The 27868-nt window shown below is 45.7% G+C and overlaps 1 protein-coding gene across 1 annotated transcript; it reads right to left on the minus strand.

The window, feature by feature from the left end:
- LOC147653175 (uncharacterized) lies at positions 1-27214 on the minus strand. The gene is made up of 14 exons (XM_086889683.1): positions 26621-27214; positions 15290-15352; positions 14232-14352; positions 13662-13979; positions 12067-12111; positions 6671-6715; positions 6437-6523; positions 6100-6144; positions 5901-5987; positions 5606-5687; positions 5250-5301; positions 4887-5022; positions 2202-2297; positions 1-961 (listed from the first exon to the last, which is right to left on the minus strand). The coding sequence occupies exons 2-13, from the start codon at positions 15322-15324 to the stop codon at positions 2256-2258; spliced, it is 1095 nt and encodes a 364-aa protein (XP_086745809.1). The 5' UTR covers positions 15325-15352; positions 26621-27214; the 3' UTR covers positions 1-961; positions 2202-2255.
- Between the last annotated feature and the right edge of the window lie 654 nt (positions 27215-27868).

Consider the following 27868-nt stretch of genomic DNA (forward strand, 5'->3'; position numbering starts at 1 on the left):
TGAATTTCAAAAGCAATATTCATTTAATTGCATATTCTTTTCTATATTTGATGTAATTCTTAGAAAATGGCAAGTAATGGTTTGTGAAAACCAGATTTTAAAATGATTTTCTGGAAGTTAGATGGAGTCTTGGGGTGAGATGCTCATCACTGCACTCTAAATGCATTTCTCAACCCCCCAGAAAGGAAGCCCTTGTAGAGTGGAATTCAAACAACACACACAGGAGAGCAGCGTTGGCTGCCAGAACCACTGTCAGTGCTTGTTAACCCCGAGGGTTACTGCAGCCTGGCCTTTGGAAAGCCTGAGGGTGACAGGTATAGGCAGATGCCCCACATGCTCAGACATCAGTGATCAGAATCCTTGTTCTTCCCCTCCAGGAGGAACTTCCCTGTGAGTCTTGTCTTTGTTCACGGCAGCATTCAAAAGATTGTTGGGAAACGTGGCTGTGTGAGTTGCCACAGGCAGGCAACTGGAGCAAGCACAAAAGCATGGCAAAGAATTACTTCATTTCAGTATCTCTCTAAGCTGTTCCTACTTCATGAAACAATGTAGAGAAGGGAGGTAGTTCTTTCTTGGGATGACTGGTGTTTTGGGATACCATCCTTCTCACCACAGTTTCATTTTCATGGCACATACCACCCCCCATCTCTTCTTTTGCAAGGCAAAAACGCATTCCCCTCAGTAACCACAAAGCTTTCCAAAGGTAACCAAAAGAACTTACAACTGTATTTGAAACAAAAATATGATGCAGCTTCTTTGCATTGAACTATAAAGTAAAACAAAAACAACAAAATTGTTTCTAAGGCTTCAAAGGAGCAGAGGACTTGGAACTATTTACATCCTGGAGAACCACGTATGGCCCTTGGGTTCCAGTCTGGGTCACTGCAAACTCTGCCTCATTCAGTGTATGAGGGCAGGCCGGCTCTTGGTCATCTTGCTTGGCTTTGTTCAGCAGAAAAGGCTGGAACAAAAGGAGGGAGAGAGAAAAGATTTGGCTGGATTCATCCAACAGGCATATCGAGATGGCGGAGGACAATGACTGCAGTCACTTTACTCCAAGAGGACCTGCAAAGCCTTTTGACTCTCAGCAGCTGTCTCTGTATGGAGAGCATTCTTACAGCTTTTCTGCCCTTCTACCAGACACATCCTGCTCATTTTCTTTTGCAAGTTTGCCACCAGATCATGGCAATGCATCCCTTTGCCCAGAGGGGCCCACACAACTTGGTGTTCTATGGAAAATGACACTGCAAAGGCCCCGTGGGATGGCAGGTTACAGCTCTTGAGTCTTCCCCACTGCTTGCACCACAGGAAAATACAACATTTGTAATGGCTAAATTGTACAATCAAAAACATAGCAGCAGCTCTAGGAATTCCTTTTGGCCAATAGTGGTCACATGCCTAGAAAGGAGTGTGAACTCTGGCAGCAACAAGCAGCACCTGATAGCTCTCCACCTTGTTTCACCACTGCTCAATGACATCACTTTTAGTGGGCTTCTCAAAGTTTCCAAGAACACACCAAGCAGTGAGTCCCAGCTCACAGGTTGCAGCATCAGGAATGAAATTCAACCCAGGGAGAAGGCTCAGGTGTGAGGCTGCACTTACTGCCTGACTCTGCTGTGCATGGCACAGTCCTCTCCCCTCTTTCAGCACCCACTCTTCCCATGCTTTGGTCCCTACTCACTGCACACATGCTCTCCAGCTGCTCTGCCTTGGCACAGCTGATGCTGCACAGAGGACAATTTGACACAGAGCACAGCACCATCTCCAAGCTGACCCAGAGCCCTCTCTCTGCCCAAAAGCACCTCCTACCCTTCCCACTCCAAAAGCCAGCGCATGACTAAGAGGGCTGCTCATTTTCCCTCAGGAAAAGGGAGGCAGGAATTAAAGCTTTTCCATTCCTACCTCAATTGCAACCTCCCTTCCTGCAGCCAAACATCAGCCCCAACGCCTCTGTGCTTTCACAGGATGTCAGAAGGGAAAGACTCCTTGCCCTTACCCACCTACACCTACACAGCTGCTTTCTGCACTGCTTGCTTCCAGCTTGTAAAGGCCAATCTGCAGCATTTCAAGTGGCAGGAGGGACACGATGGTAGAAGCAAACTCCCGAGTATCAGGACAGGAGATACAGTTCTTTGTCTTACCCCTCTGAACAGGGACTTAGATTTACACATCTTTCTGGCATCCCAGCACTGCATACTCACTTCAGTTTGTTGGTGCCTTTGCTTGCTGGAAGCTGACATCTCTTGGGATTCTTTTCATTTCTTCTTCTTTTTGGGAAAATCCCCGTTGTCTTCTCTCTAACAGGAAGAAGGAAAACAGGAAAAATTCACTCAGGTCCTTGAAGTTCAAATAGAGACCAGTACAGCTCAGTTTGAAAGATTCTGGTTGAAAAGAGAAAAAATAACACACTGGAACTCACAAAGTGGAAACCCAAGCACAGGACGCAGGGATTTCACGTCCACTGGCAAGTAACCGAAAATGACATTTCACCTTCTTTTGCTTGGATAGGTGATATGTTTTCTAATGGCAAGGATAGATCTCCTGAGCACCTCCTTGATAATTGTAATAAAATGTAAGGCCCTTCCAGTGCTGAAAATAAACATGTCATCTGTTCTGGGTGGGCCTTTTTTTCCCACTCCATCATGATTGTAGAGAAATGTTTTCAGACTCCTGGTGGCAAAGTCAGGATCTGTAAGCATATCTGTTTTGGGATACCCCCCGTCAATGGGAAGGAAAAGCTACGGTCACAGGCGAGTGAGATCCCTCAGATAGCCCAGATGTGCAGGGGCTTCTGATGTTATTACCAAAAATCTGAGAGGGGTGAAATTGTAAAAATGCAGTGAAAATTGCTGCCTTTGTCTTCCAGAAGAACAGGAAGCATTAAGGAAGAGAGTCAGTCAATGAAAACTTTTTATAGGTTTTAGAGCATCGGTTCTAAAGCATCAAGTGTGCAAATCATCAGCTCACCTGAATGAGAAACTTCCGAATCCTTTGCTACCAGTCAAGAAAATGTAAAAGAAAGTGCCCTTATCAATTAGCATTACCCACAGCGTGACTGCTGATAGCCAGAAGCATCCCAGGACTTTCATGTGTACCTCCCAGAGTGTAGACACACAAGGAACCATTCAGCAGCTTCTCCACAAGGCTGCTGTCAAGGAGTTCTCCTTTCAGACTGCACTCACGTCTGGGATACAGGCTCTGAGTTGGGATTTCCTGCAGTCAGGCACTGAGATTGCAAGGGATGACATGCCAGACACCAAATAGTTCCTCTCCTGGCTCTTGGAGACAGCAGGAGAAGTGGCAGATTGACTGCCTGCTTCCCTTTCTGCCCCTGCTCTGCATGAGGGAGAACTTTTGGGCTCACTCCAATTTCCTCACCATTTCCCTACTCTTCTTTATTCTTAACTCAGGAAGCTCAGAAAATGACAAAGTTAAAAAACCCACACAGGAAGCAAAGTTATTCCCCCGGCCCTGCTGAGCCACCTGTTCTGGGAGGAGGAACAGAAAGGGAGACAGGCCCTGCAATGTCCACAGGGAGTGCCCATCACTGCAAGGCCTGCAGCCAACTCCTTGTGCACCTGACCTCCCAGTGCTGTCTGGGAGTCAGCACTGACTCTGGGAGTCAGCTTCCCAAAAAACACTTGAGAGCAACGACCACCTCCGAGTTTGAAATGAAGGGCTGTCTTGGAATTCCAGGGAAAGCCACTGCAATGGCCGAGGGACTCTGCAAAGGGGTCTCTGCAAAGCCCCTGACTACACACAGCTGTAAAAGTCTCCGGGGCACCAAATGTCAAAGGCTTCAGCTCTTTTCCCCAGGATGAGGATTGATGAGCAGAGAGACGGTTTTTGTCTTCAGACTTAGGATGTTTGTTTTACCTTATCTACTTTACATTTTTACAGATAGTAAGTACTTCCACACACTAACCTAACAAGCTACAAACGGAGAATGTGGGCTCTGTCCACAAGGCCTTTTAAGCATAAACCAGCCAGTTATCAAATGCCAAATCATTTATTTTTACTTTTAACCCAATAACCAAACACCCATGTTCTGCACTGCATACCTTTCCATCCAATCACCCCATACCAGCCAAAACCATGGAGAAGAAAGAAGAAAGGCAAAGACAAACCAACACCCAAGAACCTATACCTTGTCTCTTATTCACTACTACATCTCAAACTCTAAACTGTCTTTTTCACCCAGTGAATTAACATAATGCTATCTAATTCACACATCGACATTCCCAGCTCCTCCACTCAGTTTTACAAGCCTTCTCTATGGTCTTAACTCCAACCATGTGTTCTCTCAAGTGCCGGAGCCAGTCAGCACAGATCAAAGGGACATTTTCTGTGCCTGGGACTCCAACACACAGCCACTTCTTAGGCATCACTGCTGGCATCACAGCAGCTCCAGGGAAATCCAAACAAGTGCTTTGCCTATTTATCCATCTGCCAAGTGCTTCAGATACCTACTGCTTTTGATGCAGGAACACAAGATTGGGCCACCACCAAGCTACAAAGCTCAGCTTGGGCTGAAACCCAGAGAAACCCAGCAGTGCTGGCAGGGGCTGGGCAGCCACAAGCTGCCAAAACCTCCTCTGGCAGAGGACAGCTGAGGTTTTGTTTTCTCAGGAAACCAGGATCCCAAGAAAACACTAATAGCACCAAAACACACAAAACATCAGCTTACAAGGCTTTTCGTTTTCTCAGAAGGGCATTGGTGACCAATGGGAATCAGCTGTGGGAACATTCCCCTTACAGGTTTGATAACACCCTTACAGGAGATCAATCATGGCTCTAGTGCCAACGTATGAAGTGGAAACTCCACTTGGGTTTTTCAAACACCACCTTGGTCATTGTCCAAACCCACCTCCCCCTGCCCCTCTCACCTTCCTCTCTCCAGGGGACTCCTCTGAACTCCTCATGGCTCTCCTCTTCAAGTCTGGCTTCCTTGAAGGTGTGAGCCACTTCTCTCCAGGAGACAAGGGCACCTTCTCCTTGTGCAAATCCCAAGGCCGGTGGCCACTGGGAATAATGGTGTCACGTTAATCTGTTTGCTTAAGCTCTTCAAGATCTTTTCCAACCTCAACAATTTCATGAGTAGATCATGAAATAATAATTCTTCAGTTGGGGAAAATTCCCTGCATTGAGGTTTTCTGAGAAAAATCTGACTGATAGCCCAAATGTTTGTTCATTCCAGGTTCTTTCAAGTATCTGCCCGGCAGAGGTGGAAACACAGTCTGTTTACTTACGATGTTCTTGGCTGAGAACTCGGCAACCTTCCTGACGCTCTGCCTGCCTGCTCTGGAAAGCAACAAAGGAAAAGGTTGCATTTCTTTACCCTGTGGTCTCTGAACAAGAGATTAGAGAGTCACTCTCTTCCAGGAGGTATTTGTCAAAAAGGTTGTTCATCACCCCAGATGGGAGTTTCCTAACTAAATAGTGCTTGTCCTCTGCTGAGCTGCTACCTTGAGTTCTACGTAATGATTGCTTACAGTTTCTTGAGCCATTCCTAAATTCATCCCTGTTCAGCAAAGCAGAGGAAATCACACTGCTTAATCAGTGGGAACGCTTGATGGTCTCTGCCACATCTAACACACAAAATTACCTGTCAGCACAGAAAGAACTGGGTTTCCTTTGCATTTCTCTTTATTCTGTTTCTGTGCTGCAGATCCATCAGGTTGGGATTCCTAGAAGTAAAGGACAAAGTAGCTTAGCATGTACCTTAACACCACATCTCCTGACACCAAACCTGTGTTAATGGCACATTAGGGGCATGTGCATTTTTGAATAAATAGTTTTAAAACATTCTAAGAGCTGCCAAAGAGCTGAAGTGAACTTCTGCTAAGCAGAAAGATCTCTTGGCATTGATCAGAAGCCCTGGCAAAAATGGGCTGGGGTACCTTTCCTGCCAATGGAAGTCTGCACATCTCTGCTCTTGTAGGCGTCTGAAGAGGTGACAGGAGAGGTGGCAGTGAGCTGCTCATTTCCTGGAAAGACAGGGAGAGAAGCAGCTCTCAACTTCTATTTTATCTCCACCCATTTCCTTAATAAATGCAAAACATAAACAAACACAGAGATCTGCTTTTTAAGAGAACTCACTCTCAAAATTTCTTCAATTGATGGCACATCAATGGGCTTCCTTTCCTGAAACATGAATGAGGGAAACAGGAGGAGTTTATTCTGGTGTTTTAGTAATTGGCAGGTTCTTGGCAAACCTTTGCTTACCAACAGCTCTAGAAATGTCCTGCAAGTGTATTAGTCCTAAAATGAGAGTAAGGATGAAATGGCCCATCTGAAGGGCAGTTAATAACAGAGAGCAGGCATGGACAGAGCTGTCAACTCCTCCTCGGAGATGTCTGTATTCCCTTTGGAATGTGGCAGTCAGGGAGCACTGTTGCCACGTCTAAACTACTGCTACTACTCCTACATCTCTCACCTCTGCCTGCAATGGAAATTTGCAAGTCTCTGTTCTAGCAGGTGACTGCAGAGGTGGCAGGAGAGGTGGCAGGCAGCTGCTCATTTCCTGGAAAGAGTGGGAGAGAAACAGCTCCCAGCACTTTTTGCTGATGCACACAGAGGGAGTTTCACCCTTCCCAGAGTCAGAGGGATCCACCTCCTCATGGATTTGCACAAGCTTCCCCATGGAGATCTGATATTGAAGAGCACCCACCTTCAATATTCCTTCAATGGACTGCACATAAATGTGCACAATGGGCTGAAAGAAGAAAGAGGGAAGCAGTGTGAGTATGTTTGGGTATTTTACTGATTGATAGGAAACAAGCATGTACGCAGCAAACATTTCCTTACCAACTGCTCTAGAAAGGTCAGACAAGTCCATGCATAATGAAATGCCAGTAAGGATTAACAGCACTATCTAAAAGGCAGTGAGGAGCAGAGACCAGGCAGAGGAAGAGCTGAAGCCACCAAGATCACCTGCTGCAACATCAATGTCTGCCTTCCCTGGCAGTCAGGAAACACTGTTTCCATTTCTGACTTTTTATTACTGTAGTAAGAAAGAATGTTCCTGCAGGCTGCTCCCTTTTTAAAATATCACTTTTCTTTAGTTGCTCTTGAAGCAGCTAAGCTTTGCCTGCAAAGGCACAGGCAGCCACTGCATTTCCAAGAGTTGAGCAAAAAGTTTCAGTAGTTAAGATAAAACAGTTAGAAATAATAGTTCCCTATTCTAGAGAAATTCTCACTTCAATTCTAGAGAAGGAGAAGTGTTTGTCATTCACCCAAATAACATCAGACTGATTCTTCTGAAGTAAAAATACACCCTGGCTAAAATGCAACCCTTGCACAGTGCACTTGGTGCTTGGCTTCCAGTCCAAAGCACAGCTCCTGCTTTTGTAACTCAGGCTGGCTCCAGACTGGGTCCTCCTGCCAAGATTGAGCTTTTGCTCAGCAAAGACTTGACCATCATCACTTGGGCTCCTGGAAAGACATCCTACTACTTATTACACACAGCAATTGTGTGCAGAGAAAGGTCAGGCCTTCTGGCACAGGAGCTTTTCTGAAGGACTAAACCAGAGAGCACAAACTTCAAACTCAGCCCAGCTTATGGACAAGCTCTGCAAGGTTGCTTTGGTTCTGGGGAGCATTTCTGGCACAAGGAAAGCACCCACACTGGGAGCTCCTGCAAGACAGAGCAGACCCTCCATCTCTTTTCAGGCAACTTCACGGGATGCCTTGTCCTTCTCCCTAAGGACAGAAGTGCTCTTGAATTGTCCTGAAATTCAGCTTCTTGGAACCTGACATGGCAAACTGCAGACGACCTCAGGTTGTCTTGACTTTGGAGTTGGCCTTTTTTATGGATTTAGTTTTCTTTTTGGGTTTTTTTTTTGTTGTTGTTGTTGTTTGTTTGTTTTTTGGGTTTTGTTGTGTTGTTTGGTTTGGGTTTTTGTTTGTTTTCTTTTTGCTTTTTTTTCTTTCTTTACCGGTTGTGATTTTTTTTGGACTCTCCTTTTAAAGTTCACTCCAAGAAAGATGCCACATTTCTGTTCCTTTATGCACACTGACACTTCCTAATTGGGCCCTGTCATCAAGCCTCTCCCACATGACATGAACAAGGAAGTTGGCTTTACAAACCCCTTTGTTAAGGGGCTGGAAGAAGAGCTAAAACCTGGCAAGGGAGGATAAGGGATACATCTCAGCATCATGGATGCTGTAGTTTGAAGGCTTCTTCCAGTTCATTTGGAAAGATACCTTAAAGAGACTGTGGTGACACTGGAGAGCGAAGGTTCTGCTTTGGAAAAGAGGGGAAAGGGCTGTTCAATATCTCTGTGAAGGCCAAGCGAGTCCCTGCATGCCTATTCCCTGTGGATTCATTCCCTCTGCACTGGATCTGCTTGCCTGTTCCATCTGTAAGACTCAATTTTCAGTGCTGCCAGGAAAAGAAGCTGTCAATAAGGAATTCCCACCTGCAGGTGATGTGCACCTTAGACATTCAATGAGCCAAAAGCCTGGGCTGGAAGAAATGGCTTTCCCAAGGGATGTCCAGGGAAGTCCCTGGAAAAACCCAGTTTGGCATGTGGCTGTTCAGTACACCTGAGGCCAAAGCCTTTCATTCAGATGGATTTCAAAGCAGGAGGAGGGAAGAACAGCAGAGTTTCTTCTGCTCTGGACCTCTTCACTGTCAGGGTCGCTGCAGGGTGTTACAGCGTGTGCCGCAAGGAACCCGTGAGTGCGACCTGCGTTCCCGGGGCTTAGAGAACACCGCTAGAAATTGCTGATGATAAAAGGGAAGGGACAGGTCCTTGCTGGAGTATCCAAAGACTGTTTATTCAAAGGGTAACAGCCTCACATGAATTCAGGGATGAGAACAGGATCGGACTCAGGGCACAGGTTAAACACAGGGACAAATGGGGTGGGTCTGACGGTCAAGGTCCAACAGGGACAAGGGAAAATGCTGCAGGGAGTGGCTAAAGACCGGGAGAATGGATTGGGATAACAGGGTGTGATAGATTGGCATTTAAGAAAACAAACACCTAATGAAGTTAAAACTGCCAGAGGCTGATGGGAGTTTTTCTCCTGGCCAACTACTGGGCATTTCTAAGAATTAACAGCAGTTTTGACCATTGAAAAGTGAGATCAACCTGTGAACACCAACTTAAGCCTGGGAATTTCTTTGTCTCTTTGTTTCCTGGCTGTGAAAGGTAACAGAGCTCCAGCTGTGCCCGCTCCCCTGCCCAGCCCATGAGGCCCTGGCAGTGGCTGGGCTGGGCCTGCAGCGGCCGGGAGATGGGGCCTGCGGGGCTTCTCCCGGGCCCAGGCCGGGCCAGGCCGCTCCCTGGCTTGGCTGCAGTTTTTGCTGTGACTGAATTCACCAGAGACTGACGAGTAAAGGAAGAAAAAAGCTCTTGACCAGCGACTGGCTGAGACAGTGACCACACTCTCCAGAGCAGCAATGAAGAATCTTCCATCGCAGATATCTCCAGCCGCTGCTCCGGCAGAGATCACAGAACCATCTACAAAGCCTGGGTAAGTTTTCTACCTTTTCATTACCCAGATGAGACTTACAGATTAATCCTTTTATCCAGAGAAAGAAAAAGACAGTAATCAACATGTAAAGAGACTTGATAAACTATTAGAGACAGCAAAGAAAAGAATTAATCTTCAGAAGAGGTAGAGAATAAGGTGATGCTTTAATTAAGCTGAAATATTTTTCTGTTAAAGTTATGGTGATGGACAATAGTGTTCTGAAAAGACTCCTTTAATTAATGACAGAGTACATTGGGAGGAATAGAGTAGTACAAAATGTGGATTATGAGCAAAAAGTAAAGTGATTGTGATACAGTGAGGTGCTGGAACAGAGTGAGGAGTAGTGATAGTTGAAGATTTGAGGCCTTGAGAGGCAAAGAGAAAAATTCTGTTTCCAGGGAAGCTCACAGAGACAGATGAAGAGAACTTTTGCCTTTGAATAACTTATCCTTAATAATGACATCCCTAGGCTCATGACCCATAAAACACCTCAGAAGGACATCAAATGGGAGGAGAAAATCTGATGACAGATTTCCGGGCAGCTGGCATCAGAGAAAAAGAAAGCTATAACAGAAATAGTTTTCTTGTGAGAAACTCCATAGATTAGCAGAAGACTTCTCTTTCTCTACAAAGACTGATGAAAAGACTCTAGCAGGAATGGGGACTGTTTTAAACACCAAAATTCCAAAGTTTTTTGTCTCTATGTTGTCATGTGAACAAGGAAATGGTTGGGTAGTGGGGAAAAAGGAGTTTTCTGGAAGTTTTATTCTGGTGTTCTTATTCTTATAGTTTTGTCAATAAACTCTCTTTATTCCTTTTAAGTTTTAAGCCTGTTTTGCTCTTGTTCTAATCCATATCTCACAGCAAGAAATAAGTATGTTTTCTAGTGATTTTTTTAGTTACTGATTTAAAACCACGACACAGGGGTGCAGCAATGCAGCAAACAAAGCCAATGGGAGTTAAGAGAAGGAAGAACATACTTGGAAGGGGACATGAAACAGGGGCTGAACGAAGGTGACACTAATTTCCACAAACTACTAGAACACCAGAACGCAAAAGGCACCAACATGTGACTGCAAAGGCCCTGGGAAAAAGGTTTTCCACACCCACACCTAGAGGTGAGCCTGCTGTCCCGTGCTGTCCCCACCAGGGTCGACACGTTCCTGCAACAGGCACCTAGGCCTCCACAGCAGGGCAGGAGTCTCCCCACAGCTCTTGTTTCACCTAAAACAGGAGGAAGGGATGAGCTTTCAGCCAAAGGCCCCAATGATCAGGCTTCCCAGGATCCTTTCTCTGCTTGAATCTCTCTCCCCCATTCAGCACAGCTCACAGGATGTATCCTAAGAGCCAAGCCGCCAAGCCCTGTTCCCCAGTCACCTCTCCCATGCTGGACACCCAGCACACAGGCCATAGATCATGGGCTGCAGCCTCACTGGTTCTTCCTCCTCCTCCCTCTCCAGGCTTCAGCACTACAGGACTGTCTTATCAAAGACTGGTTCATCAGTGAGACCAACCCAAAGGAAGAAAATAAGAAAACGACAGGACTGAAACAAGCAGAAAACTTAAGAAGGAATTTTTCCCGTACAGAGCCAGTCCTTAAAACACCCATGAACAGAAATCAGTCACTCCGAGCCACAGCCCGGAGATCCCGCTGGCAGAGGAGGATCATTCAGCATATTCATTCAAAGTTTCATCTCTCAGCTCCAAAATGGACTAAGCCTGGAGTGAAAACCCCACGAGAGCTAGACAATGATTCCAAAGGACAAGGGGAACACTTCCAGGTTAGGCTTCAGAAGTCCAAGAAGTTTTATTTACTGACAAAATCCAGAAGGGAAGCAGAGAACAAGAAATGTCTGGTGCTGCTACACAGGTCTCAAGGGGACACGTGAACAGTGACAGTATTTAAGGTGTCCTCTCCTGAATGCTTTTGCTGACAATCAAGAGAAAATGGGGTTGGAGTTTGCACACAGATGCACATAGATGCTTCAAATGTTCATGCAAAACATCACATTTAGAGTTCACAAGTGTAACAAAAGTGTGCGTCCCTGAAGCATTTTCCATTCCTCCACCTCCTCTGGCTCAAACATGGCACAGCTCTACAAATACAGAGCCTACTGAAAACAGTGGAAAAAAGGAAAGAGAAGTTTGCTGCCACTTTGGCCCGCTCAGAAATACTGAGAAGCACAATGGCCCTGAAAGCATGGGGCTGGTTTCCCTTTGGTAGCAATGGGAATTTGGAAGCCTAGTCACAAGATAGCTAGGCCTGAGCCTTTGGACAAGGGGAGCTCAGGAAAGGCAACTACCAGCTAGAGGGAGGAGCGGCTCTGGTTACCTGGGATGACTTGTCAGTGTGGCTCTTGAACTGCTCTAGAGAGTGTTACTACAGTCACAAACTGAGAGGAGGGCTGACCTTACAACTACAGCTTTTATCTCTGCTTCTCCTCAGCCCTCCCCAAAACACATTTTCAGGGAGGGCAACATCTGCTGGGTGGACAGCAGCTGAGCAATGTACTTTTGCCCCAGCCATTTCCTTCATGTGTGCAGAACATAAGCAAATATAAAGATCCATTATGGGAGAGCACCAACCTTCAAAGTTTTTTCAGTAGATGGCACATCAGTGGGCTGCTCTTTCTGAAACAAGAACAAGAGAGACAGAAAGAGTTAATTTGGGTTTTTTACTAATTGACATCTACTCAGCCAGCATTTGCTTACCAACAGCTCTACAAATGTCATGCAAGTCCATTACAAATGAAATGCTAGAAGAATGAAAAGGCCCATCTGAAGGGGAATTGGGAATTGAGAGCAGGTAGCAAGGCAGCTGAAATCCCCACAGTCACCTCCTCTTCCTCTAGGAAAAATGTCTGTGCTCCCTTTGGAACCTGTTAGTTGCGAAACACTGTTTCCATTCTTCAACTACAACTACAAATTACTAGTGCTACTGCTACTACTTCTACTATTATTAATTTTTCTTTTCATTACTGTTATTACAATTATGTAAATATATTTGTACCGTCTTCTCCCTTGATGGAATTTAGCTTTGAAGCAATTAAGCTTTGCCTTCAAAGACACCAGCTCCCTCTGCATTTAAATGAGTTTTGAAAAAGCTTCCTTTGTTAAAACAACAACAACAATAAAAAAGTCAGAAATAATAGTTCCCAATTCTTTTAAGCCAGTTGTAAAAAATGAGGAATATTTGCCATTGACCCAAATCAAATGAGACTCCTTATTGTTCTGAACTGCACAGCAGTCAGGACAAGACGCTGACTTTCGACACATCCGGAAAGGTGCACCACAGTTTATGCAAATTCTGGCTGATTTTAGACACCCTCACCTTTCCCACACCGGATTTCCAAATCCCCAACTACCATTTCTCACTCTCTCATTTCTTGGCAAAGTACTGAATTTAGCAGCCAGATTTGGTTCAGTGGATTTTCTCCATGGCCACCCAGAGACACACTATGGACAGAAGTTGGATTTGGGCTGCCCCAAAGAGCTGAGTCCACCCCCAGCTGATGGCAGAACCTGGCAGGGACTCCACTCATCTCTCAGAAACACTGTTTCTGGGCACTCCGTCCTTCCCGTCCCTCAGCACACACTCCAAGGAAGATGCAGCATCCCTGCTCCTTTCTTCACACCGATACTCCTGAACTGGGCTTCCAAGCAGCAAGGACAAACACTGCCCATTGCTGGTGGCCTGAGGGCTGATTGCAGCACTTTGCAAATCTTCCAAGAGTTTGAGACCCAAAATAGGGCTTGATCTTTTTGGCACTTTGCACTAAGGAATGGCTCCTGCACTGCTTTACTTCTCCCAGCATCCTCTCATTTTCTACAAGATATTGCCTACAATCCTTTGCATCCCTTCAGTACCCTTTCCTAGGAAAAGCTGACTGCAGCCATCAGCTCTTCCTCCTCTTTCCAAAGGTCAAACACATTTTGAAAACCATCTCTGTGGCTCTCCCAGCCCAGCTGCTTTGCCTCAGCACCGTGGGCACCTACATTCCGTAGGGCACGGTAATATCCCAGTGCTGAAGGATGATGCTGGCAAAACCCCAAAATGCACCTGGGAACCAAGTGCCTTGGAGCTCTGGGGAGGCTGAGCCACGAGGCAGGCAGGGCCTGTGTGCTGGTCCCTTGGCCTTGAGGGACTGCCAACAACAGAGAGCCTCAACAATTGCACTCACCTTGACAGGCTCAGGCAGGATTTTGCACTGTGGAGCTTTGCCTTCTGACCCTCGATTTGAGAGACTGTCATGGCTGTCATAGTTCCTCTCAGGATTTGGTGTGTGCTCCAGTGATTGTGTTGAGCATTCCCTCCATCTGTCTTCATAGGGGTTTGTCTTCCTGGAGGCCGGCCTATGACTGTGGCTTTGTGACTGGGCTTGGGGCTTGTTTGGAATCCAGATGGGATTCAGAGGGGACTCGTGGCTCAGGAGCACCTTGGAGTCCTGATCGCCCAGCAGGTTCTTAATGCGCCTTGACAGCTCATCTTCTTTATAGGTCTGCAACAGAATAACAGAGGGGCAAATGTCACAAACACCCCAAGCAAGAGACCTTGCTCAGTATCTTCATGGAATCACCATGCATCCCCACAAAGGAAGTCAGGCAAGCTCAGTGAAGCAGATGGAAAGATGTGCTGTGTGTGCAGGGATTGGGCTCAAGTCTGCTACGGCCCATGCAGAAGACACGGCTCTCCTCTCCCAGGCCAAGCCTCCTTCCTCCTCTCCATACAACCTTCAGCCCACTCCCATTACCTTGTAGGGTCTGGCAAAGAGAGGAGTCTTCCCCAGGAATGGATCTTTCTCCTCTGGAGCCACCTGCCTCCTTCGCCTCTCTTGCTCCAGGAAGCGGAGCAAATCTCTGTTGTTGTTGCAGCTTCCAGCCCGAGACAGAGAAAGGAGAGTTAACACTTGAACCCCTGTTTATGCTGTGTGCAGAACCTGGGGCTTTCCCACAAGGGCACATGTCCAGCACCAAAGCAATGCTGAAATGCACGGGATGCTGACAGCACACAGATCAGTTCTGCTCAGCGTGTGCTCTGTCCCAGAGCAAAGAGACACACAAGGGACAGCAGGCATCCTCCTCAGGGATTGCTGCACCTGATCCCAGCCACCAAGACAGGTGGGAAGGGAAAAACTGTCCCCCCATTTCCTTGTGATACAAATGGAGAAGCAGTCACTGGGGATGATGGTGAGCACATGAGCTGCCAAATCCACTTGCAATAATCAATGGCAGAAAATGCCATGCTTGTTCTCCTTCAGACCTCTCACCCCACTCTCCCCCTGAGAATCAAAGACAATCCTCTCTTTTCAATGTGTTGCCATTTTCAAGGACTGAATTTTATCCACTTTCTGAACAGCCTTGGAAACTCACTCTCTAATTTCAATGGATATTTGGAAAGCTGTGAACCTGGAAAATCATGTAGCTGCATTTAAAGACATGCCATCAACACATTTAGACGGAAGATCTCAGAAATTAAGAAAAGCCCACATCAAATCCTCTTCTTCCTCCTCGGCCACATATGCATTTACTCAATTCCACCAGCCCCACATCCTAACACCAATAAAGCTGTGCCCCACTGAAGGAAACCACATCCTTTAAACTGTCCCTGCTCTGTGAAAGACTATTGAAGAAAGAGTGAAACTATGGTTCTGATATTTGTGGACATTGAAGAAGGAAAAGCATGCAGGCACAGAGGATGCAGGTATCTGTTTCTACTCTACTGCAGAATCTGTTCGATACATCCAATTCCGAGATTCTCGTTGCCTATCCAACTTCACAAGTGCCAAGATTACATTGAATTAATTCCTACCTCTTGTCACTGATCTGGTTGTGAGTCGGTTCCATTCCAAAGCCTCCGTTTGAGTCAGCTTCTCTGGAAGAGAACAAACAGATATTCACCATCTGCACGAGGACAGGCCTAAAGCAGGGCTCAAGATCTCCAGGGACTCAGAGCCTGGACTGCACAACTGGGAGTCGTTGCAGTGCTCCTAAACATAAAGCAGGCAAACATGGGGATTGCACGAAACTGAGAATGGCAGAACCAAGAGATGCACTTTGCCCTTCCCCCAGTAGTGATGCTGCCTTTCAGCTCAGCTCTTAACTCCAGATCTGGCCAGGAGCATGACAGACCAGGCCACTGCTCCAGGCTCTGGGCTGTTTACTCCCATTTTAAGAATACAAGTGCCCTAGGAACCCTGCCTTTACACAAGCAAATGGGCCTGACATGAATGGCAGCTTTTGTGGAAAAGGGAAGGAAAGAAAAGGCAGGCAAGAAAAAGCCTTGAAAAGACAGCTCTAGTTGGAAAGGTAACAAGATTCCATCTGCAGAAGTAAACAATCTCAAACAGGTGGATATAGCATGGAAAACATTTACATTTCAGGGTGTGACATTCATTTGCAGCATCTCACACTCCGGAGAGAACAGAATGATTTCTCGCTGGGCATGAGGAGGCAACAGGAGAATTGTGTGAAGTCTTGTGAACCACCCCACTTAGGGCAACAGGAGCACAGACACTTGGGGGAAGAGGTGAAGCAGCAGAGCTCTAGGCCACAGCTTTAACACCAGGCAAGGCACCAGCACGGAACCATTCTGCCAGCCACGGGCCACTGCAGATGGAAATCCTGTCAGACCCCCACCTTCTCCTGCAGCTGGGAAACCTAAGAATAGACACTCACACTAAGCTTGGAGGACACATCTGGAAGCAAACAAACACCCCATCTTTCTTCCCTTTCACCGTCATGAAATCCTTGATGTTGGCTGGAAAATAAACTGCCTTAAAAGAACAAAGGTGCCCACTTGAATTTCAAGTTAAATGAAGGTGGGAGAAGTTGGAAGTGCATACAGAGAGAAGTCATTCCATCTTTCTTCCAGCTTCTGTTGAATGGACCTGGCATTGACATCAGCTGGGCAGAGCGAGATGCACGCCAACATGCGAATCAACAGCGTGGCAGGGAAGCCTGCTCTGTCACCAGTTTTTCCTTACCATGGCCACAAAGCACACAAGTGGCCAGCAGGCAAACTGAGATTTCACTAAACAGTGCAAAAGTTTTGCAAACGCCCTTGACAAGGCCAGGGTTTTGACCACACTGACGCCCCATGGATCTGAGGGTGCACAGGAGGCGTTAACCTGACACTATTCCCACAAGGTACAAACACTCTTGCAATCAAGGTGTGCTTCTCAACACAAGCTTTCCTCCCTGTCGAGAGGGAAGTAGGCACCCAAGTGACCCTGATGGGAATTCTTACAAGCTTTTGACAGTGCTTTATTTGGCCAGGCTCATGTCTGCATCCCTCAGCAGGACATATTTGATTGCTCTTCTTTCACCATCCAGCCCCAGACAAGGAGCTGCTCTAATGGAACAAGGAAGCCTGCAAGCTGCTTGGAAAATTAAACTCTTTTGTACCCATCTCAAGAGCTTCTCCTCTAAATGTTGCTATCACTAAGCTTCCCACAATATTTTTATGAGCAAAGCTTGGTGTTTGGCATACAGTCAGTTATTCAAAAAGACAACTTGACATACAGTCATGGGACGCACTGGATTTGTAGCACCAGAGAACCATAAATCTATAGAAGCACAGAATCTTTTAGGTCAGAAAGGGCCTTAAATTTTCTCTTAGTTTCACTCCTCTGCCATGGGCAGGGACACCTTTCACTAGACCAGGTTTCTCAGAGGCCTGTCCAACCTGGCCTTGAATGCTATTCATCTATTTTGGTGGCCATTGTACTGACATAAATATAAGATATGAATATACATAAAAGGCCATGGGAAGGAAAATGGCTTTGATACCTGTAATAGACTGTTATTGTTTGTTAATCAAATTCAATATGATTGCTGAAGCTGTTTAATACAATGTTAAGCTAAAACTGCAGAAAGGCCTAACCACAATATCCAACTGTATAAGCAAAAAGCTGAAGGTGCAGAATGGCAGAACCACCATATCCAGCTGCACAAACTAGAATTAGAACATCTCCTTATTAGGAGGAGGGTTGCCTAACTGGTATAGGACCAAGGCCCGCTCACAGATTGAGGAAGACTACAAGCCTTCATCTGACGACCACCGAGAGGCAGAAGAAGACCCCCTAGCAACAGGCAGCGCAGGCACCGACGCGATCCAGGAAGACACATATGCAGGAAGTGTATATAAAGGAAAACCTCCTCAGCTAAAGAACGCACTTAGGGTGGAGCAGTGTCTCCCCGGGCCACCCCAGGGCTGGTCTTTGCTTGCTTACTGCTTCCTGAATTAATAAAATTGATATTCATAAATGATTATTTAAATTGTCCCTTTTATTCAGTCACGACAATTTATAACAATTTTGGTGCCCTGACTCAGATCCACATATCTGTGGTTTAGAAGTCCCCCCTTTGGGGAGGCACCCTATCTTAGGATACCCCTGGTGTGGGCGGTTCCTATTCCCCAGACCTGGTATTCCGGACCCCAAGTGAAATTCGGTAAGCAAGCAAATGGAATCTGCGGAACCCCTTAAATTTTGTGCATGAGGACCAAGCCAAGACTCCGGATGGGGCAAGTACAGAATTGGGAATCCGTTTGGTTGGGGTTGGTGATCCCAGAGTCCAGTGTCTGAGAGGTCTCCTGGAGACCAAGCGAGAGCGGAGCCCTTCATTAGTGTGTTTCCCACCGTCCGCAAGGACCTGGGCCACTGCACCTGTGGGACAAGCCCTCCATAAAACCCAGTTTGTGGCTACATCTTGGCCAGTTACAAGGAAGAGGATGGAAAAAATAGAGGATTGGCAAGAAAGAGCCCTGGATGAGTTGTTGAGAGAGGCTCAGAAAGTGTATGTAAGGAGGGAGGAGGAGTTCCAGAAAAGGCAGACTAGGTTGCTGGTGGCTGCGGTGTGGGAGGGGGTCAGTAAACCGAGAAAAGGGAGGGTTTACTAAGGGACCCCAAGGGTCTAGAAAAGCTGTTGGGAAAAGAGATTGGAGTGAAGTTGAATGTTTTTACTGTCACAAGAAAGGGGATTTGAAGGAGCATTGTAGAAAGGGAATTGAAGAGAAGAAGCTATTTGAACAGGATTAGAGGGGTCAGGGGCTCTATCTATTTGGGGAGCCATAGAAAATCATCAGAGCCCTTGATAAAGTTGAAAGTGAGTACCTCAGCAAGAGGTACTCGAATTTTTGGTAGACTCTGGGGCAGAGTGGTCCACTGTCCAACAAGTACCTAAAGGATGTAAACCTTCATCAAAAAACATCCAAGACGTGGGGGCCAGTGGAGAACCTTTTTTGTTCCCCAAAATTGAGAATGTACTGTTAGAATCAGAGTGTAAATTTGGAGCTGGACCATTGTCATTAGTTCCTGAAGCAGATTATCATTTGCTGGGACGGGATTGTAAGTATGGTATACTCCTGAAACTGTAGGGAAATTGAATATTGAACCTTTTGAAGTAGTAATTAAGAACGCTGAAATCCCTGTAAGAATAAAACAATACCTCATTTCCCAAGAAGGGAGAAGAGGGTTGAAACCTGAAATCAAGAGGCTGCTACAAAAAGGTCTCTTGGAACCTTGCATGTTGCCCTACAATACCTCGATTTTACCAGTTCTAAAGCCGGATGGCCACTATAGATTGGTGCATGATTTGTGGGAAATAAATAAACGGACTGTGACCCCTTTCCCTGTGGTTGCAAATCCACATACACTGTTAAGTCAACTAAACCCCAAATATCAGTGGTACTCAGTTATAGGCTTAAAAGATGCATTTTGGGCATGTCCTCTTAAGGAGGAGTGCAGAGGTTATTTTGCCTTTGAGTGGGAAGATCCCGATACCCATAGGAAACAGCAATTAAGATGGACTGTACTCCCTCAAGGATTTAGCAAGTCACCTCATTTGTTTGGTCAGGCTTTGGAACAAATTCTGTGGGCTTATGAATTAGGGACGGGGATGGTTTTATTACAATATGTGGGCAATTTATTATTTGCAGGCAAAAATGAAGCAAGTGTTAGAGCAGAAAGCATGAAATTGTTAAACTTCCTGAGTTAACAGGGACTTAAACTGACCAGATCAAAACTGCAATTTGTGGAAGAGGAAGTGAAATATTTAGGACATTGGATTACAAAAGGATGTAAGAAGTTAGATCCTGAACGGGTAAAAGGCATTTTAGCATTAGAACTCCCCAAAAGTAAGAGGCACATTAGACAAGTGTTGGGGTTGTTGGGATACTGTAGGCAATGGAATTTAGCAGAAAAGTTCAATTTTTGTATCAGCAGTTCATGGGAGAAGGAGCAATAAAATGGAGCAAAGAGGACTGTCAGGCTTTTAAGAAGCTGAAGGAAGATTTAATCCAGGCTCCAGTGCTCAGCCTCCCTGACGTTAGGAGACCTTTTTATTTGTTTGTGGATAGCCAGGAGGGAACTGCTTATGGAGTATTGACCCAGGAGAGGGCAGGGAAAAAAGTCTGTGGGATATCTTTCCAAATTGCTAGACCCCGTAAGCCGAGGATGGCCCTCATGCTTACAAGCAATTGTGGCTGTAGCCTTATTAGTAGAAGAAGCCAGCAAAGTTACTTTTGGGAGTAAGCTGAAGGTATTAACTCCACATAATGTCTGGGGAATTTTACAACAAAAAGCTGAAAAATGGATTACAGATGCACGGGTATTAAAGAATGAAGGAATTTTGATTCAGTCCCCCAACTTGAAAACAGAAACAACATCTTTACATAATCCAGCGCAATTTTTGTATGGGGAATCTGAAAAAAGACATATCTCACGATTGGATCCAGTGTATAGAACAGCAAACCAAAATTAGAGATTTGGAAGATAGTGCGCTGGAAGAGGGGGAGAGAACATTTTTGTAGATGGGTCTTCTAGAATAGTAGATGGAGAAAGGAGGTCAGGATATTCATTAGTTAATGGAGACACCCTTAAAGTGATTGAATCAAGTCTGTTAAGTCAGGCCTGGTCTGCACGGGCATGTGAATTACATGCAGTACTACAGGCATTAAAACTATGAAAAGGGAAAAGGGAACTATATACACAGACACAAAATATGCTTTTAGGTTGGTACATACATTTGGAAAAATTTGGGAAGAGAGAGGTCTCATTAACTCCCAAGAGAAATGATTGGTGCACAGGGAGTTAATAAGGCAAACTTGAGAGGCCTTAGGAGGACCCATGGCAATTGCAGTGGTCCATGTGAGAGGACACCGGAGAGGAGTAACCACTGAAATGAGAGGTAATAATTTGGCAGATGAAGAAGCAAAAAAAGTGGCAATACTGGTTTTTAAACAGCCAGAAAATAAAAATAGATCCTTAAATAGGAACACTTATCCGTTTAAATTATCCTTTAGTAAACAGGAGGAAGAAATATTTAAGAAAGAAGGATTTATTAAAAAGGGAAATCAGTGGTTCCTCCCCAGTGGTAGAGAAGTCCTTCCAAAAGGGCTCGCTTGGAAAATACTCAGGAATATTCATCATAAAACACATGCTCGTTGGTCGCTAAGAGCATTAGTGGATCAGTTTACCAATAAATATATGTGTATGGGTATTTATAATTTGGCCAAACAGTTAGCAGGGGCTTGTATGACATGCCAAAAAGTTTAATAAACAGCACCTAAAAGACAAAGTGCTGGGAGGAGGAGAGCTAGCAATCAGAACCTTTGCCCGAGTACAAGTGGATTTCACCGAACTCCCCAAAGTGGAAGATACTGTTATTTGTTAGTTAGAGTTGATCACCTCACCCACTATGTGGAAGCAGCTCCCACAGCCCTTGCGACTGCACAGAAAGTAATGAAAGCTTTTTTAGGGCAAATAATCCCCTGATATGGGATAGTAGAAGTTATAGATTCAGACCGGAGACCACATTTTACTTCAAAAAATAATAAAACATGCTCTGGAACATTCAGGCATAAAATGGGATTATTATACTCCTTATCATCCCCAAAGCACTGGGATGGTAGAGAGAGTGAATGGGGAAATAAAGAAGCAGATAACCAAGCTGATGCTAGAAACCCGACTATCCTGGGTAAGATGTGTGCCGTTAGCCCTTTTAAACATCCACACTCAGCCCAGGACTGATACGGGAATTTCACCCTTTGAAATGTTTTTTGGCATGCCATATGATATGGAAATACCTCCAGAGCAGCAGGTATTAGAAAACCAGCTGTTAAATGAATATGTTTGAAGTCTAATGAAAAGAAGGATTGAACTGAGAAAACAAGGACTGATTACCCAGACATCTCCCCAGAATGCACCTATTCACCATGTACAACCTGGAGACTCTGTCCTCACTAAAGCTTGGAAAGAAATCTCTCTCTCACCCCTAAATGGGAAGGTCCTTTTCTCCTTTTGCTCACCACAGATACAGCTGTACGGACTGCTGAAAGAGAATGGACACACGCCAGCCGGACCAAGGGTCCAGTCGCTGATGCACAGGAAGTTGTTCCCCAACCCGATGAACAGAAAGTCCAGTTAAAACGTAAAACTAATGAGTGATGTGTTTTGTCCTGAGCTTGACTGCATTTGCTACCCTTTTATTTGCTTTAGGTGTAAGTTGTGTAAGGACAATTGGGGGGGACATTGTAGAACAGGATATCCCCCGGGAAAAATTGTGGAGAAGGCTACAATTGTGAAAGGTTATTAACTTCAACCTATGTAGAGCAAGCGGCAAACATGGGGCAACTTCAAAAGGGGTCCCTTGAGCGGTGGAAAATATACGCACATGGAATCCATCCAGAAAAAGTGTGCACACCCTAATTCATCCAGAAGCGCACCTAATATATTAGGTGTCATGAGGTGACTTTACCTTTAAGGTAGTTGTGAGAGCTAAGGAAGTTAAAGTTGCTGGGGACTGAAAGGAGTCTCTTCTCCTGACCAATTATTGGTCATTACTGGGGATTGACAGCAATTTTAACCATTGAAAAGGGAGATCAACTTGTGAACCCTACCTTAAGATGTAAAGTCAGGGTACTTGGGTGCTCTTTGTTTCCTGGCTGTGAAGGGTGGTGGAGCTCCAGGCCTCCCGTTCCCTGCCCAGGCCATGCGGCCAGGCGGGGACTGGGCTGGGCCCAGCGTCTCCCAGCCGGGAGATGCGGGCATGCAGAAGGCTTTCCCCGGGCTCTGGCCGGGCCGGGCCGATCTCTGGCTCGGCTGCAGGTTTTGCTGTAACTAAATTCACTAGAAACTGCCAAGTAAAGAAAAGGGCTCTGAACCTGCAGCAAGCAGAGACAGCGACCACACTCTCCAGAGCATCTATGAAGAACCTTCCATCGCAGACAGCTCCCGCTCCTGTTTGGCAGAGATCACCAAACCATCTACAAAAGCCTGGGCAAGATTTTATCTCTTTCATTACTCAGATGAGACTTGCAGATTAATCTTTCTATCCAGAGAGAGAGAGAGAGAGTGATCAACATGAAAAGAGACTTTATAAACTACCAGTGACAGGAAAGAAAAGAAGCTTCAGAAAAGGTAGAGAATTAAGAAGATGCTTTAATTGAGCTGAAAATATCTTTCTGTTTAAACTATAGAGATGGACAATGAAGTCCTGAAAAGAACTCCTTTAATTCATGATAAAGTATGTAGGGAGGAATGAAGTGTTCAAAGTGTAAATTTGAGTAAAAAGTAGAGTAATTGTGGTACAGTGAAGTGCTGGGAGATTTGAAGCCTTGAGAGGCAATGAGAAAACTGTTTTCTTGTGAAGCTCACAGAAACAGATGAAGAAGACTTTTTGCTTTTGAATAACTCATCCTTAAAATGCCATCCCTAGACTCATGGCCCATACACACCTCAGAGTGATGTGAAATGGGAGGAATGAACTCTGATAACAGCAGTTCTGGAAAACTAACATCAGAGAAATGGAAAACTATAACAAAAATAGTTTTCTTGTGAGAAACTCTATAAATTAACAGGAAGAAACTTCTGTTTCTTTATAAAGACTGGTGAAGAGACTGTAGCAGAAATTGGGACTGTTTTAACCACCAAAGTTCCAAAGTTTTTGTCTCTGTTGTCATGTGAACAAGGGAATAGTGGGTAGATAAGAGATGAAAAGGTTTTCTGGAAGTTTATTCTGGTGTTCTTATTATTGTAGTTTGTTAATAAACTTTCTTTATTCCTTTTAAGTTTTATGCCTGTTTTGCTCTTGTTCTAATCCATATCTCACAGCAAGAAATAAATAATTTTTTTGTTAGTTACTGGTTTAAAACCACGACATTAGGGAAACTGGAAATCATCACAGTGGTGTGCAGGAAACGCATACCCTGGGTAATGTGCTCAGCACCACAGGCAAAGAGTAAAAGTTGGGAAGTGTATGTGGCCCAGCATCAAGCCCAAGGGAGAGCCCCTGAAAAATACGACTGCTGCCAAGAAGATGGGACACCTTGCTGCTCCAAGCAAAGGAGTAGGCAGAGGAGGCAGAGACGTACAGAAACTGTGGGGAACGAACACTCCCAGGGCAGTGATCCAGAAAGCTCCCAAAACTGTGTCATACATGTGTCCCTCTAAAATACCACCTTGTTTCCCTACTGCACAGGTAAAACACTACATTATTGCTCCCCTCTGGTACCCACCAATTCTCCTGGGATACCCTTTGTGGATTTACTGTCTGTCAATTGTAATGGCTCAGCATGCCCACCAGCCTTTTCAATGGTCTCTTATTAGATGGAATGATCAAACTGTGCTCCAAAGCTATGTCAGAGCAGCACCTCCCTCCTTCACACCACAATTGTGTCAGCTAGTGCCTACAGAGATGTGCTGGAATCAAGAGAGTTTTTACATGTGTCCTGGCACTGGGCCTCCTTACTGTAATTATCCCAGGCATTACTACTGTGCCTACTGGAGGTGTGAGACTATGGCATCTAACTGGAAAACAGCAGGAGAAAAATCTCTAACTGTGGGGTGGGGGCCAGCTGGATGCAAGCCTCCCCGGCCAGATCCCTCCAGGGCCATGCAATTGGGCCGCTGGCAAGTGGTATTTCCGGACAGAAATTACACACACCTTTATGTCAATGTAACTAACCCTGAGGACAGAGGATGGGTTGTGGGAAAAACATGGGGAATGAGATACTGGGTATCAGGAACAGACAGGGGAGGCCTCTTTCTTATCAAAAAGGAATCTGCTTTAGAAGACCCCCAGCCAGAGGGTCCCAATCCTGTTATCAAACTGCTTATCAAGAACAATCCCAATTCTGTGATCAAGAACAATCCCCGCAAAAGAAAAAAGCTGACACCAACCGAGGGGTCCCCTAGAACTATGGCACCTCAAGTATACTGGACAGAAGCCTTGACTCCAGAGCAAGGCTTGGTAGGTCCCTTATGGAAAACAATGCAGGCTAGCTATGCCTTTTTAAATGCTACCCTTTGTGAGCTGGCCCAGCACTGGTGGTTGTGCTATGATGTCAAGCCTCCTTACTATGAAGCCATCGGGACCCAGGAACCATTTAATCAAAGCAATGTAAGCTATCCAATACAATGCAACTGGGAAGACTGGGGAAGTTAGGACTTACTTTACAAAATGTAAAGGGAGCTGGAACATGTGTAGGAAACATAACAAAAAGAATAAAAGTATTGTGTAAAAATGCTAAAGGAACCTGAAAAGGCTCAAGGGAAATGGCTCATTCCTGTCAGTGGAGCACAGTGGATCTGCTCTTGAGTAGGTCCTACGGCCTGTTTATCTTTGGATGTATTTAATGGTTCCAGGGAATACTGCATACAGGTGATAATAATGCCATGGGTGCTATAGCACCCAGAGAGAGAGGTCCTTGACAGAGTTGAAAATAACAATCATAGGATACAAAAAAGGGAACCCTTAAATGCAATTACAATCGCCACACTTTTTGGGGTCAGAGCATTAGGGGCAGGATCTGGAATTGCATCCTTAGTGAATCAACAACAAGGGTTAACTAGCCTTCGGGCAGCAGTAGATGAGTATTTAGAAAGAATTGAAAAGTCTGTTTCAGCCTTTGAAAGACCTCTTACATCATTATCTGAAGTGGTACTCTAAAATCAAAGGGGAATGGATCTGTTGTTGTTAGAACAAGGAGGATTATGTGTAGCCCTTGGGGAGGAATGTTGTGTTTATGCAGACCACACGGGAATAGAAAGAGATACTATGGCAGAACTGGGGGAAGGATTAGAAAAAAGACGCAAAGAAAGGGAACAGTGACGAAGCTGGTATGAGTCTTGGTTTTCTCAGTCACCCTGATTAACAACTCTGCTATCCACTTTAATGGGTCCAGTGGTTGTAGTATTGTTAAGCCTCACTCTTGGTCCCTGTCTAATCAATTGGGTAATATCAATAGCAAAAGGAAGATTGGAAGCAGCCCATCTGTTACTAATCCATCTACAATCAAAAAGGGAAGAGCCTGAAAGTGAGGTAATGTTAAATAGAGTAAGAGAGGTGTTAAAGAGGCCAGGCCACCCCAGGGCTGGTCTTTGCTTGCTTACTACTACCTGAATCAACAAAATTGATTTTCATAAATGATTATTTAAATTGCCCCTTTTATTCAGTCACAACAATTTATGACAATTCCTGAAAGTGGCAAAATAATGAATCAATAGCTTTGGCTTCACTTTGGGATGCGGGTTTTTCCACACGGGCTTTACCACCTCCCTCTGCAGTCCCTGCCTGCGACAGTTCAGCTCTAAGAGCGGCCCCTCACAGCTGCTCCCACTCCCAACGGGGCAATCCCAGGCCCCAGCTGGAGCACCTGCTGCAGGCACTGCCCAGGAAAAGGCCAGAGCTCCCCCAGCCACACATCTGCTGGCTGTGCCCACAAGCCTCTCCTTCTCAGTGCTGGCACCTTTTGGCAGCACACGGGGCAGAACCAAGGGGCCTTTGTGCTTCCCATGCCAGCCTCCTTTACCAGCCACTGCCTGGCTCTCCTGCTCCTCAGAGACACTTAGGATTAAAGCTGAGTCAGCAGCAGGCCCTCCTGCAACCTTGCCCTTTTCCACTTGGAAGTAATCTGTCCCCCTGCAGGCTGGGTAATTGGAATCCCAACTCTTTGCACAAAGAGGTCCTTAAAGGCCATTTTGCTGCTCAGTGACTCTTTTGCAGCAAAGTGCTGTCAGCGTGCAGAGGCAGGAGCAAGAGGCTGCGTTTGAAGCTGCTCTTGTTGGTGGCCATTGCTGGAAGGCAGCAGAGACAGCCCAGGCTGGCCTGTTTGCCCCCTGGCAGCCAAGCGGAGAACTACCTGGCACAAGGAGGCCTTGCGGGCAAGGAATGACTCCCCAATGGCGGTAGAGGTGCTGCGAACAGGCTTTCTGGCCAAGCAATGCTCTCGAATGCAGCTGCACTGCGCTCCGTGCTGCTGCAGCCCGCGGGCGCTGCCCAAGGACGGTTCTGCCGTTGGCAGGGCCCGGGTGACAACGGAGCGTCCCGGGCGTGGCCGTTCCGGTGTCCAGGTGCCGCGGGGGTCAGAGGGCACGGAACCCTGCTGGAGCCTGCCCGCAGCCCCTGCTGCACTGCGGGAACCCTGCCCTGCCCGAGGGACAGCAGCACACCTTGGGCCGTACCCAGGGCGGGTGCCAGCAGGGCCCTGTGCCAGCGAGCCCCCGTGCCCTGGCCTGCAGCTGAGAAGGAGCCGCTGAGGGAGCCCTCAGGGACCAGGGCCACAGCTGCGGCTGCTTTGTCCAAAGGCTGGGGGCATTCTGTGAGAAAACCTGGCAAGAAATTCAATGATGTGACATGCACAGGTCTTGTGGGCCTTGAGTAGTGATGAAACCTCAGGGAGCCTGTGTCCCTGTGCAGACAGGAGTGCCCCTGGACTGGGGCCTCTTCAAGAAGAATTTCAAGTGTAAATTATATGGTAATGTGAAAAACGAGGTTCCCATATTTTTGTCAGAATTTAAAAATTTAATAAAAAGACAATTAGGAGATGAAAATAAAGTCAAGTATACAGATCTGGCCAGGTGTCTCTGCATTCAGCCAAGAGAGCACACCTACTAACAAAGGATTGTCCCATAAAAACAGAACCCTACGAGATATCCATACATTCTCATACATATTCAGACATTCTTTTTAGGAGTTTTGGTCTTCTTCTGTTTAATTTTCTCTTGTCCCCTTCCCAATAAATCAATCTTCTTGGCGCCATCCAGTTTTACATTGCTTGATAACAGAAATGCAATAAATTCCTTCCCCAGAGCCCTGGTCACTGCTGTCTTCATCTGGATAAGAATGCAGGGGGTCTCTAGCTATCTTTTTCAGTCTTTGGGTTATACAAACAAAAGTAGTTTTTGTTTTAATACTATGCCATAGCCTCACATATATGTATTATACCACTATTTCTAAGTTTCATCAATAGTAGAAATAAAGGAAATTATAATGATACAACAAAATTTTCTAATCTTATACATACAACATTCATTTAAATATTTGCAAAAAGCCAAAAATATGATATGCATTTATAACATTAATATATGGGTATAAAAAATCCTAATCA

Source organism: Cyanistes caeruleus, chromosome 5 (genome assembly GCF_971803275.1).
Source record: "Cyanistes caeruleus chromosome 5, bCyaCae1.hap1.1, whole genome shotgun sequence".
In the NCBI taxonomy this organism is placed as follows: Eukaryota; Metazoa; Chordata; class Aves; order Passeriformes; family Paridae; genus Cyanistes; species Cyanistes caeruleus.